Below are 13,734 nucleotides of genomic sequence, written 5' to 3' on the forward strand. Positions count from 1 at the left end.
GTTCATTGTGTTAGGCTCAGATTATTCTAGTTTTGCCCCTCGTAAAAACCTCTGATCATTTCAGACGGTCTTTTCTTGACCGTCAGATTTCTTTTTAACGATGCCACCATGTTGATTCGTCAGCACAGTGTTAGCGAACTGGACAAGCTACAGCAGAAAAACAAATGATCCTTTCAGGCTCCTTCATTTCAACAAATGACTTCTTTTCTGCCAGTTAATTTTAGAGCAGCGAGCTGTAGCAGTCGACAGGCCAACAGACTGCAGAACAACAGCCGATGTGTTTGTTTAAGATAAGAGAGCAGCTGATAATCAATACACGCCTCATCAATAAACTGTGGAGATAAGAGACAGGGAGATCTCCCACCGGAAATACCTACAGTACTGATAACACGCGGAAAAATGTAAGAGAAGATCCTGTTCCTAAATTAAACATTGGTTTTAATGTTAGAAGATATAAGACTTTCTGTTTTTTTATATCAAAAACTTTACTTCCGTGTTATTCCGGTGTCACGTTTGTTTTAATGATTTAAGTATGGGTTTTTCCAGAGATTTTCTCAACACAAACACAAAAAACTCATGCCACGGAACAATTTCCCAAACACGTAATCAATACACGTTTATAGTCAAAGGACAAAATGTCACAGTTTGTGCAAACAGACAGAAGACAAAAAGTTTAAACGAGAAACTCTTTGTCTTCTTTTACAGAGAAAAAAAAATCACATTTAGCTACAGAACATAAAATCACAAAAAAACATACTTTCATAAAAATCTTATGTACAGCTTCCTTCATATACACTTTGTTCTTCAAGACACCGCGGACACAGACGACCTTCCATCGGAAGGAGAGGTTTTTAAAAAGCAGACGCAGGCTTCACTGTTAAACTGCTGTTTCACTTCAGAGGTTTGTAAGAGGCTGAGCATGAATTAAGCTGACGAGTTACAAAGCTGTACTGCACTGAAGCCTAAATGTTCACATCTGACAGTAGAGTGATCCGTTTTAGAGATATTTACTTGTTTCTGAAAAAACAAGAGGAACTGCAAAGGGAGAACTGAAATTAGTACAAATGCAGCTGTTTTCCGTGTTTCACGTCAACTTAGGGCGCACTCGCATTGTCCTTCTGTACCGTGCCCAAACAGGTTTCACGGCTAAAGAGGTGGGCTTTTGTAAAGCACGTTTGCACGTGTACGAGCACGAGGCCTATGGCGGTTCTGACGCCATTTTATGTGCGCCTGTTGGGACATAGAAAAAAAGAAGGAGGGACCATGTGCGGACATTTCAAACAATGGCGGTGAAAGGTTCACGTTGGTGTGATGCAGAGGTGGAGTGTTAACTGCAGATTTGGTCGATGAAAATATTCAAAAACTGTCGGAGGAGACGCACAAAAACTCTGAGGTCTCTGGAAAGATTTGGAAACAAAGCCACGCATCGCGATGATTTCATCAATGCGTGTGACGTGTTACGGCTTGATGACGTATAGGCAGCAAGAAGCATTCGCCGAGGCCCAGGCAGTTTGAGTACAAACGGGCCTGGGCCGCGGGGGGAGAGGGAGGGGGGGACAGTGTGAGTGCGCCCTTAGAGTTTATTGAATGGAATTGTTGGTCCAGTGGCACGTTCAAATCCTCAAAAAGATCCCCACACATTTCATAGATCCATCATCCGAAGGTGTTGGAGCCTGAACAGCTCATTTTAGTGCAGAAGACCTCCCGTGCATCCACATAAACCACAACATTGCAGAATTCTTAACTCTACTTAGATAATCTGTTTTAAACGACACTTAGAAGTAGCACGTCTTCACTCAAGAAAGAACTCCTAATTTACAGTTTACGGGACAAAATACAATAAATATTTTTTAAAGCTTTTAAAGCTCTGATAGGGTTTGGAAACAGATCTTGAGTCGTGAAGAAGCACCTTGAGAAATCATAGTCCACAGCTCAGTGTTTCACACGAATCCTGGTGATGGTGGCCAGCATACATTATCATAGTCCACAGCTCAGTGTTTCACACGAATCCTGGTGATGGTGGCCAGCATACATTTAAAAAAAAAAGAAAAAACCCCATCAGAGGAGCAGAAGCAGGAGAAGGAGCAGCGTCAGACACAGGAAACAGCCGGGCCGGACTGTCCTGACAGCTGACGAACGATACCAGCTCACCTCCTCCTCTGAGTCATCTTGGAAGAGAAAGACAAAAAAAACAAATTATTATTATTATTGTTATTTTTATTGTTGTTGTTATGTTTATTATTATTATCATGTTATTTTCCTCATTTCATCCCTTTAAAACATTGTTCTGTCTCAATACACACTTTGTGTTTACTATTTTATGCTGTTTACAGTATTTACTACCTTTTTGCTCATCAGTGCTTCAGTGTGAATATAGTAGATACACGTCATTTGTATAGTACGCACGGTTTTTAATGCTACTTATTTACACTGCATCTGTTTCCTTTTGCTGCAGCGATTCTTCACTTCATCTCGTTGGGGATTCTTTTATGTCATGATAACGTGGGCTCCTTTAGTTCCTGAGTTACATGGTTTTCACTGGGAAGTACCACAGCTTATTATGGCCATTGTAAGGTAAAAGAAAATTACGGAGCTGGGGAGACGGGGGTAATATTCTGAGAAAACTGAGTTTCTGAGATTAAAATCGTAAATTTACAGGAAAAAAACTTTGCTATCTTCTGAGATTAAAGTGGTAAATTATAAGGAACATCTATGTGTCCTGTGATAGACCGGTGTCCTGTCCAGGGTGGACCCCGCCTCACGTCCAATGTCAGCTGGGATCGGCTCCAGCCCCGCGCGACATTTACAAGAAAAAACTTCAATATTCTCAGAGATAATGAAGTTATAAATAGTTAAGCGGTCACCTTCCAAAGATTGCAACTAAAGTTTATCTTTATTTTCAATTGCTTGTGCTAGTTGTCTATAAAATATGGTCTATAAAATCTCTGAAAATGTAAAAAAAAAAAAAAAGTAGATCAGTGTCTCCTAAGCATTCGTGGCATAAATCTAAGAGAATTTTCTTTTGTTTTTCTTGCAGTTTTAGTATTTTAATCTTTGAAGTATCTTTTTTTCTCAGAAATCTACACCTTGAGTTGTGAACTTTTTCTTCCCCCTACCCTGACTCCACAATTTTTGTTTTTTTACCTTCAAAGAAAAAAAAAGCCTTGAATTGTAAATGAGTAGGTGGGGCTGGTGGTCCTTCAGAGGTGCGTTTACACTGTTTCAATGGGAGTTTCCTGTGAACACCTGAGTGCTTATTTTGTTAGGGATGAAAAGTGTGAACGGGCAGTCTGACTGTGAGGCGTCGTCCACACCTTTGCTCACACAACAACCCAACAACTCAACTGCCTCAAGGGATGAATGAACACACTGGGACTCGGGCTGTGCATGTCCATGAACGCACCTGAGTTTTAGAAAGCACAATCTGCTCTCCATCACCACGTGCTGACAAGAAAAAAACCTGCGAACCCTAAACACTGCCTGGAGTTTCAAGTATCTGCTGTTTGATTTTAATAGACACAAAGTGAAACCAGAGGCTGCCTGGAGGGCAAAAGAATCAACCTTAAAAAGGATGGAAATCCATCACGTGATTCAGGCAACTACAGAAAATGTAGAGGGGACATATGTCTTGTGTGTGTGTGTGTGTGTGTGTATCTTACCACAGTCTTTATGGAAGACGTGGGGGAAGCAGTGCAGGACGCCGTAACCACAGCGACAGTAGGAGCATCCTTTCTGAACCCACACACCGTGAGGGATCGACCCACAGCTCCTGCAGGCAGACAGAGTATGAGTAACCCAACTAAGGAGACGTGAACTGCAAGTTAATCAAAAGAGTGATTTAAAGTGGTATTTCCCCGTTTACCTGACGCGTTGGTCGTACTCGCAGCTCCTCCCTGTGAAGAACGGAGGGCAGGCGCAGAAGCTGCCCAGGATGCACGTTCCTCCGTTCTTACAGCAGCTACGACTCTGCTCAGCACCTAAAAGGAAAGAATAGATGTTAGAGTTGCAATCAAAGCAGTTTCCAGTCACCAGTCCCAGCCTGGTCAGATGCGTACATGAACTGATGAAGCCTCTTGGATGAGAGGTGAAACGTCTTCCTAGACAAATAACCAAGTCCAGTTGCTTTTGACTGAAATTGCTTTGGGGATAACGATGACCTGGACAAATGAGAACACTCACAGGCTTAGAGTTGCAACTGACAACAGCCTGTCTAAATCTATTTCCTTTAAATGCACCACTGAACACACGCCCTCTCACTCTAACTCCAGCCTGTAGTGCCAGACTAACTGCACTTTTAAACCAGTGTGCCCCTTGCTTCCAATGCAAATATTTCAGATATGAGGTCTAATTTTATTTATTTATTTAAATACAGTCAACCAATAGTGCTGAGGTCAAAGGTCACAGTGGATGTTAGACTCCTTTAAAAAAAAGTTTTTGTAATATATACTTTCCTCCATTTATCTTCTTTGCCTATTTCTTCCTGATTTCGATCACTTTGGTTGTTTGTTTGATTTTTATTTATTTTTTTACCTGTAAAGCATATTGTAAGATTGCTTTGAAAGCTTTTTATGTCATAACTAAAATCTGTACGATTTTTAAATCGTCAACCAGAGTGAGAGCAGCTGAAGGCCGCGGCCGGGCCCCCAGACCTCAGGTTGAGCCTCTCTGCCTGTATCTGTATCTGTGAGATAAAGCAGAGTCTTCATCTGGCAGCACATTCCTGTCCTCTGCTTCACATCAACAGACAAACACCGAGAGTGACAGCAAACGTCTGAAAATAACAGAAAAACACTAAAACCAACAGACGGCGGCCTCACGGACTGGGAAATTCTCTTTCAGAGAGTTTGGTCCCAAGACACAGAAATGTGAAACCACTTTAAGTCATTTACAAAATAAAGAAACACATGAACGTGTTATTTTATTTTGTCATTCATTTATCTTTAAATAGCTTTGTTATGTTGAGTGTGGCAGGAGCAGCCTACTTTTGCTGTGTGTTGGATTTTGTTCTCTGTAATTCTTTATTTCGTTATCCTTTATCTGAATCTTTTTATGTTGCAGTTTGTATTTTTAATTTGTACTATTTAATACATTTATTTTCTTTTAAATAACTAACTTAACTGTGGCAATGAAATATATGTATAAAAAAGTTTTATTTTCTGCCTTAAATGCTGCAGGGAAAATCTTGTTTTTAGTCCTATACACCGTTAAATCTTAATTTCTTAAAATAAAGTGTGAAGGCTGACAGTGCAGTGGAAACATCAGCGTTTACCCAGAGCAAATCAACTTCTTATGGAGATATTTTACACTATTTTAGGTTCATTTCTGTTTATTCTCATAAAGATTTTATAAATACCATTCATTGTCCGTGCAGCTTTTTTAAGAGTAAGATTCAGGCACTCCCAAGACGCCTAAACCAAAACTTTCCAGATGCTCCAAGCCTTTACCATCACATCTAAATTGCTTTTTGAAATGCTCTTGTGAGAGGTCAGAAATGCAAAAGCACGTGATGCATGTGCCTTTGCATCTCTGCGCCCGTGTCAGTCAGTCTTGCTCCGGTGCGTCCACGGCACAGGACGCCAATAGACACTAACAAATATGACAGCGGCTTAGGATTTATTTCAAATAGTGAAAGACTTTTGGTTTACATGAGTGATTTTGAGGATGAAACACTAGATAGTGTTGAAAATTAGCATTTTTCAAGGAGTATATTCAAATTCAAGCATCTCCAACCTTTCAAGACTGCATGAACCACACTATTGTTGTCGTTTGTTCATGTTCTTTTGTAAAGGTGCTCATTGATTTATACGGATTTATGCATTTCTATTTTGAATTTAAGTCAAACAAATACTGGTTTCCATCTTTTAGAAAAAAAAGCAATTTACATAACATAACCTTTATGTCTCCACACACACTCATATCTCGAAACAAGCTGATTATTGTTGGGAATATATAGTTTGCTTGTTTGTTTTTTGCTGTGTACAAACTCTCTGTGTGTCTGGGTGAAGCAGGGAAGCCTCTCCTTCACTGGTTTTCACAGCTGCCTGCCTCATCTGTGCACACAGAAGGGATGTGTGAACTTACTGCCTGTGAGGCCGATGAAGGGCAGGACGGCGCTGGCGTCGCGGTGTTTACGGTCCCCGCTGTTTGGTGAGTTCACCTGGTTAAACTGCTCCAGGAAGTCCTGGGAGGGCTGCGGAGATTTCCCCACCCCGGAAGAAGATAAAGAGGGTGATAAAGAGGAGGTCTGGTCTCTGCTGCACTCGTCTCCCTCACAGCCTGAGAAAGAGAAAGGGAAAAAGCTTAGATTGTATCCAGAAAACCTTCCCTCTGCAATGACAACAAATCCCATACAGGCTACTTGATCAGGTTGTTTTGTGGAAATGTAAACGGATGTTTTGTACATTTCCATGTCAGTACAGCGTGTAAGTCAATGAGTACACAGTGAGCATCAAGCCTGCGTTAGTTTTGTTACTGTCCATTAATCTGCCCAATATTTTATCAACTAATGAATTGTTTTGTCGATAAAATGTCAGAAAATAGTTTAACATGGTCACATTTACATATTTCTACAAAAACATATTTACATTTTACCCCAATAAAAGAGACGGTATTGTGCCATGAACAACTACAATTGTGTTTTGTGGTAGATAGATCCCATGCTGGGAAATTGCAGTGCAGCAGCAGCATTGCACACAGTAACAACACACAGACACATCAAAACAGCGATTTAAAATGAAATTTAAAAATATACATAAACAATGTATAAATAAGCAGTCTAATTGTAGTGCAAAGTTAACATATAATAATATAAATATAATATAATTGTGCTGTTAAATTGAATTTATATTCTATAGCTATTTATTGTGAAAGAAATGCAACACAGATACATTTTCAAGCACTTTATCCAAAATTCAAACACTTTTCAACCTTGAAAACACAACATTCAAATTCAAGCATTTTCAAGGATTTCAAGCACCTGTGTGAACCCTGTTCAAATGATAAACTGCCGAAGACCTAAACTGTACAGCCTTCAGTTAAAACCTGAAATATGCATTAGGTGAATGGTCCTTTAAACTGACCCTGTGCACATATACAGTACTGACAGACCGATGCATTAGCCGGACAATTTTATCGGCCGATAAGTGTGTTTTTCAGCTGTACCGGTATCGGCCGATGCAGGCTGCTGTGTTCCCTGTTTTTTCCTGCCACAGCTCTGTGTTGATGGAGACGCCCTCTTTAACATTTGTTATCATCTTTGTGTAATTTTGATGATGTAAATTGGGGGGGCAAAAGTAGTATCGGCTCCAAATATCGGCTAAGGCTGATGAAACATAAATTGGTATCAGCACGGCCCTAAAAAGAAATCCATATCTGTTGATCCCTCATATACAGCAGCACTATGTGTACAGACTGTGTTTAGAGGACCATACCAGGTCATACAGCCTAATGAATGTTTCTGCTGCTCATCTGCCATCCAACGCAGCCTCAGAAACCCAAACTCAGCTGCGGCCTGCTGATGTGGCAGAGAGAACGCGCTGGAAACACTCAGAGTTTTGGAAGTTTATCAAGTCTGAATGGGAAACTAAATTTGACCCACAGACTCCAGTGGTGTTGAAACATAGCCTACAGGGTGCTCAGTTCATTGTGATCAGTTTAGAGGCTCTGTTGGAGACATAGACGTCACTGTGCTATATAATTGTGACAATATTTATCAAAAACTCATATTGTTTCTCATGCACAGGCTGACATAAATGAGAAGTGTGTGTGTGTTCGTGTGATGAATGTGTCACAGACCTGCAGCAGGCAGAGCAGCAGCAGGGTGGAGGCAGGTCGCTGCACACAGCACAACCCTGAAACCCACAAGACAGAAAAACACTTGATTTACTTTAACAGGAAGACTTCCAGTCATAAAGATAAAATAACATGTTGTTTACTGGTAACATATCATCGGTGTCTTCTGGTCTCACCTGAGCAGCTGTGTCCAGCTCATTTTACTGAAGAAACTCAATCAGTCAGCCCTGCCCTGGATCAATGGAACTCAAACACTTCCCCAGAAAAACGGTATCACACAAAGATTTCCAGGAGGATAAAAAGGGAAGTGAGTTTCCTAAAGTCAGAAGAAGGTGATAAAGTATCCTGTGTCCACGCCGCCACCCAAGGTAGGCTTCACGGTCAGGAAGATGCAAACTCCGCCGGGTCCAAGGGAGAAGTGAGCGGCAGCAGAGCGGCGGGTGACTCTCTCCTTGGCGGGTCAGGTCTCTCTCCTCGGCCGGTCAGGTCTCTCTCCACAGCCGGTCAGGTCTGTCTCCTCGGCCGGTCAGGTCTGTCTCCTCAGCGGGTCAGGTCTCTGCTGAAGCCTCCTCTCCGCTCTCAGGTGGGGCTCCGGAAGCCCCGCCCACTCCCGATCACTCTCTGTTTCCGTCCGTCTGACGTGTTCAGGTGGAATCAACAAGACCAGAGTCACCTTAAACCTGACTCATTATAAATAATGTTCATTTACAAAATAAAATAAAGTCACCTAAAACCTGACTCATTATTTATACTGATCATTTACAAAATAAAATAAAGTCACCTAAAACCTGACTCATTATTTATACTGATCATTTACAAAATAAAATAAAGTCACCTAAAACCTGACTCATTATAAATAATGTTCATTTACAAAATAAAATAAAGTCACCTAAAACCTGACTCATTATAAATAATGTTCATTTACAAAATAAAATAAAGTCACCTAAAACCTGACTCATTATAAATAATGTTCATTTACAAAATAAAATAAAGTCACCTAAAACCTGACTCATTATAAATAATGTTCATTTACAAAATAAAATAAAGTCACCTTAAACCTGACTCATTATTTATACTGATCATTTACAAATAAAATAAACTCACTTAAAACCTAAAAAAAACAATGATTATAAAAAGGGGACCAAAATGTACCTAATAATAAGAAAACGAATTATAGGAAGAAAAAGGGGATGTCTTACCCAACACTTAACACATTTTATAATAATGCACATGAAACAAATAACTCACCCAAAACAATACAAATAATAATAATAAAAATATTATTATTATAATAATACTAATAATAATAAAGGGAAAAACAAATTCACCTTAAATCTAAAAAATCTAAATAATAATAAAAAAGGGAACAAACTCACTGAAACCTAAAATAAAATAATATAAATAAATGGCAATTTAAAAAATGGAAACGTAAAGTCGCCTAAAACCTAAATGATAATAATAAGAAAACATGGGGGAAACAAACTCACCTAAAATACAAAAAAAAAAGCAAATGTTGCAGTTCCAAAGACTATAAAATGACAAGCAATGTCATCAAAATTATATAGATATGTTATTAGAAATATATAGAGCTGTCCAATGAAACCATAGACTATCTACAAAAGCTAAAGTATAAAAAATTCTGACAATGTAGACATACACATGTAGGACGTGTAATCCTTCAGTTTATCTTTAAAAATGACTGGGAAATGACCATATCTGGAGATGACGTTAGTCACTGTCATCAACTCAGTGTGATTTTATTTCTCAAGTACAAATACTGAGAGTGAATACAAATAAAATAGCTTTACAGTAGACAGCATTTGTCTGTTAGTGATGATGATTAACATATCCAAATACAAGTTCCAGAAAGACGCCATATTTCATGCTCTTCTTCAGATGTTGCTATTGCTCGTGTTTGTAAAACCTCCCTTTCCCCTCTCTCACACCCCCCTCTCCACCCCCATACGCATGTATAGTAACCTCTCTCACCCATCCAGTCTGCTTCAGATGTTAATGACCCACTGCTGAAAGGGAATCCACTGTCCCTCTTTCTACAACAGCAGCCTTTATTTTTGATGTTTACATGTATGCCATCCTCCATGAGAATACAGTATATTATAATGTGACAAAGGCATTTCCTCGCTCACCTCTTTCTCCTGTTACAGACATGGTGAGTGTTTTATAAGCTGTTTCCTGCATTTAACTCTCAGTATTTTTTAATGTAACTAAGGGCCCATCCACACAGAGTAAAGTTTTCATTTAAGCGCACAACTTAAGGGTGCATCCACACGATTGAAACAACCATTTTTTTCTCCGTCATTCTTAAAAAGTTTTCTGTCCACATGGATTCGGCTCAAGAAATATCTGCGTCCACAGGAAACCAGTGAAACTGACCAAAAAACACTGTAGTACACATGCCAGGCCTGGATGTGGCGCTGTAACTGCCACAGAAATACACCAACAACAGAGAAGAAGAGACGGGGAGACGCTGTGGAGAATACAAACACCGGAGAGTTTCTCTTCCAATCTGGAGACTTCCCAAATCCTCCTCCATCCTAGAGAGAAATGTGTCCAATGTTTCTGGTGTTGGTGGAGACTTTTGTGCTGTTTTGGACTCTGATGCATCGATCACTCTGCAGTTAGTGTCCTCAACTAGCATAGGGTGCTGCTGGGAGCCTGTTCCCCGTCCCAAAGCACTCACAGGCGGGCACTGTCTCGCAACTTTTTGTGACCTTCTTGGTAACTTTATTTATAAAAAGAGACCAAAGACCAATTTAGCTCCTTATTCAGGGCATCAGGGAAAATGGAGAAATTTGTGGTTGGCCTAATTCATTCCCATGCATGTTGCAAAGAGTCCAGTTCAGTAAACAGTCTATGGGTCCGTCTCTCTCCTTAGAGGTCCAGAGGTGGGGCAATGATGACATCTTTCAACAAAGTATGAGGTTTCACCGTCCAGACGGTTTCCAAAGATCCCGTTTTCAGGCTCTGATAACGTCGGCTGAGTGTGGATGGTTGGCCAAAACCAGACTAACGTTGGTTACAGAAAAAGGCATCTTTGTGTAGACGGGCCCTAAGTCGCTAAATTAATCACTAGTCGCTTTTTATGAATAAAGTTTCTAAGAATGCGTGAAGAGTCTCTAAGGGCGCACTCACACTGTTCCCCCGTACCGTGCCCCGGGCTTTAGGGTACTTGTCCCCGCTCCCCCCACGGCCCAGGCCCATTTGTACTCACACTTCCTGGGCCTCAGCGAATGCTTCTTTTTTGCCTATACGTCATCACGCCGTAACATGTCACACGCATTGATGACGTCATGGCGATGCGTGGCTTTGTTTACAAATCTTTCCATAGACCTCAGAGTTTTTGTGCGTCTTGTCGACTGTTTGAATATTTTCATCGACCAAATCTGCAGTAAACACTCCAACCCCGCATCACACCAACGTGAACCTTTCGCCACCATTCTTGTTGTTGTTACAAGTCCGTGCATTGTCCGTCTTATTTTTTTTTTCTGTGTCCGAACAGGCGTCTACCCGTAAAACCTGTTTGGGCCCGGGAAGGAAGGACAGTGTGAGTGCGCCCTAGATCTACAGAGAAAGTGCCCCCCTGTGAGTGCTTTGGGACGGGGGCTCCCAGCAGAACCCTATGCTAGTTGAGGACACTAACTGCAGAGTGATTGGTGCATCAGAGTCCAAAACAGCACAAAAGTCTCCACTAACACCAGAAACAGTGACACATTTCTTTCTAGGATGGAGGAGGATTTGGGGAGTCTCCAGATTGGTGTTTGTATTCTCCACAGCGTCTCCTCGTCTCTTCTTCTCTGTTGTTGGTGTATTTCTGTGGCATGTGTACTACAGCATTTTTAGTCGGTTTCACTGGTTTCATGCAGATATTTCTTGGGCAGAGTCTGTGTGGATGGAAAACTTTTTAAGAACAACAGAGAAAAAAAGGTTGTTTTCGTGAGGACGTACCCTTAATAAATTCATCAATAGCTCAAGGAAGGATTCAGTATGTTCCCAGCTAAATTTGAATCCAGCACAGAAAGGGAAATAATAATAATGCTTTACTTAATGGGTCTTTACTTTCCTTGGAAATTTCCTGGCATGTAATCTGGTGCTAATTATTAATAAATGGAGGGACAATGATATTTTAGTTCCATGAAAGAACAGCTCCAGTGAAAAAACACTAACAGAAAATACATTTGAACATCAGTTAACTCAATTTCTACAACTTCAAGGTACTTAAGCATTAGTGTTGTTCTTTGTGAGAACAACCTCATGGTTTTTGCAAGTCTTTGTTATTTTCTTATCATGTGCATTATTTCACACCCAGATACCAATATTAGACCTGCCATGTTTGTTTCAAATAAAGAAAGGTCACAAGGCCTGGCATTGCACAGCAATATTCATTTTAGTTTATTCAAAGTAAAATGAGTGAGACACAGTTCCATCATTGTGTTAGGGTGGATGAGTGAGCGATAAGAAACATTTCTCAAGACATTTCTGTATCTATCATTCCTTTTTTTGTGGTTATCTGGATCCTTCAACTTGTTTTTTTGGAGTAAAACCAGAAGACCCCCCCCCTCCATTCATGCTTAATCTGCCTCTGCTTTGAGCACAGAGGCACAATCAGAGGTGGAAATGGGTGTTTTGTAATCTGTGCAGCATCACAATGCAGTCTGATCTCATGCTAATACACAGCAGGAGAGGCGGCAGCAGGAGGGAAAACCTGATCTGAACACAACAGGAAATCTGCATGTGAAAGCTGTCAGACCTCTGCGAGACACAGAGGGGGAGAGGAAGACACAGATATATGAAAGAAAGCACAACTTAATCTTTATATGATGATGCAAAGAGGCGTGGGGGAAGTCTTCCTCCGGCATGCTGGGGGTCATGGCCACTGAAGCACACGCAGCACTAACTTTTACATCACTCAGTCTTTTTTATCTGAACTACACCTGTGGCATTTTTGTTCACACCGTTAGGGCCCTATTTTAGATCACGTGGTACAAAATGAACTGTAAGCAAACATACACCCCCATTGATAACTTTAATAAGCGTAACAGATATTGATATATAGCTGAAATAGGCTTCTAACACCTCTTTGGGCGCACTCACACTGTCCATCCGTACCGTGCCCCAGGACGTTTCACGGTTAAAGTCTAGTTCGTTTGACCAGTGTGAGTGCAAGCGTACCGCTCCTAGTTGCTGTACAGTTGCCGTCCACGGCCCGTTTGGGAGAGGTGGGCTTTTGTAAAGCACGTTTGCACATGTACGAGCACGAGCGTTCTGACATCATTTTATGTGCACCCTAAAGCACGGGGCACGGTAAGGATGGACAGTGTGAGTGCGCCCTCAGTCATTTTTATCTGAACTGCACCTGTTGCATTTTTGTTCACACCGTTAGGGCCCTATTTTATATCATGTGGTACAAAATGAACTTTAAGCAAACATATTCCTCAATTGATAACTTTAATAAGCGTAACAGATATTGATGTATAGCTGAAATAAGCTTATAACACCTTTTTAACATGTGGGTGGCAGTCAGTGGACCCAGCCGACCTTCTGTCTTTCAGAGGCTGTAGTGAATATGTGGGTATCATCTGAAACTAGACAATCTAAAGAATCCAAGCTGCCAGGAAGGAGACTGAATTATGCTCCAAAGGTAGGCTAAAGTTTGAGGTGAGACTCTTGTTGATTCAATGAACCCAACTGTATTCATGTGTCATGATGCTAGTCTTTCTTTAGCAGCCATTTCATTGTGGTGAGAGCATTTTTGTATACAATGATCTGTTGTGACCTCTAGGATAATGACAGCCCATGAAACTCTACAATCACAAACTAGAGACCTGGAGCATTCAATGGATGTCTTGCCTATGTATATTCACAATAAGGGGGTTTCTGAGCACTTTACACAACACAAGTCTCGCCGTCCGATCAAAATGCAAT

General features: G+C 40.8%; 1 protein-coding gene across 1 annotated transcript; it reads right to left on the minus strand.

Moving 5' to 3' along the window:
* Positions 1–2,058: 2,058 nt before the first annotated feature.
* tdgf1 (teratocarcinoma-derived growth factor 1) lies at positions 2,059–7,990 on the minus strand (the record flags this gene model as incomplete). Its single annotated transcript, XM_083930095.1, has 6 exons — positions 2,059–2,168; positions 3,660–3,769; positions 3,863–3,977; positions 6,082–6,276; positions 7,795–7,850; positions 7,968–7,990. 6 exons carry the CDS (start codon positions 7,988–7,990, stop codon positions 2,059–2,061), a joined length of 609 nt encoding a protein of 202 aa, XP_083786221.1.
* Between the last annotated feature and the right edge of the window lie 5,744 nt (positions 7,991–13,734).

The sequence above is a fragment of the Echiichthys vipera genome (genome assembly GCF_963691815.1).
Source record: "Echiichthys vipera genome assembly, chromosome: 16".
Taxonomy (NCBI): Eukaryota; Metazoa; Chordata; class Actinopteri; order Perciformes; family Trachinidae; genus Echiichthys; species Echiichthys vipera.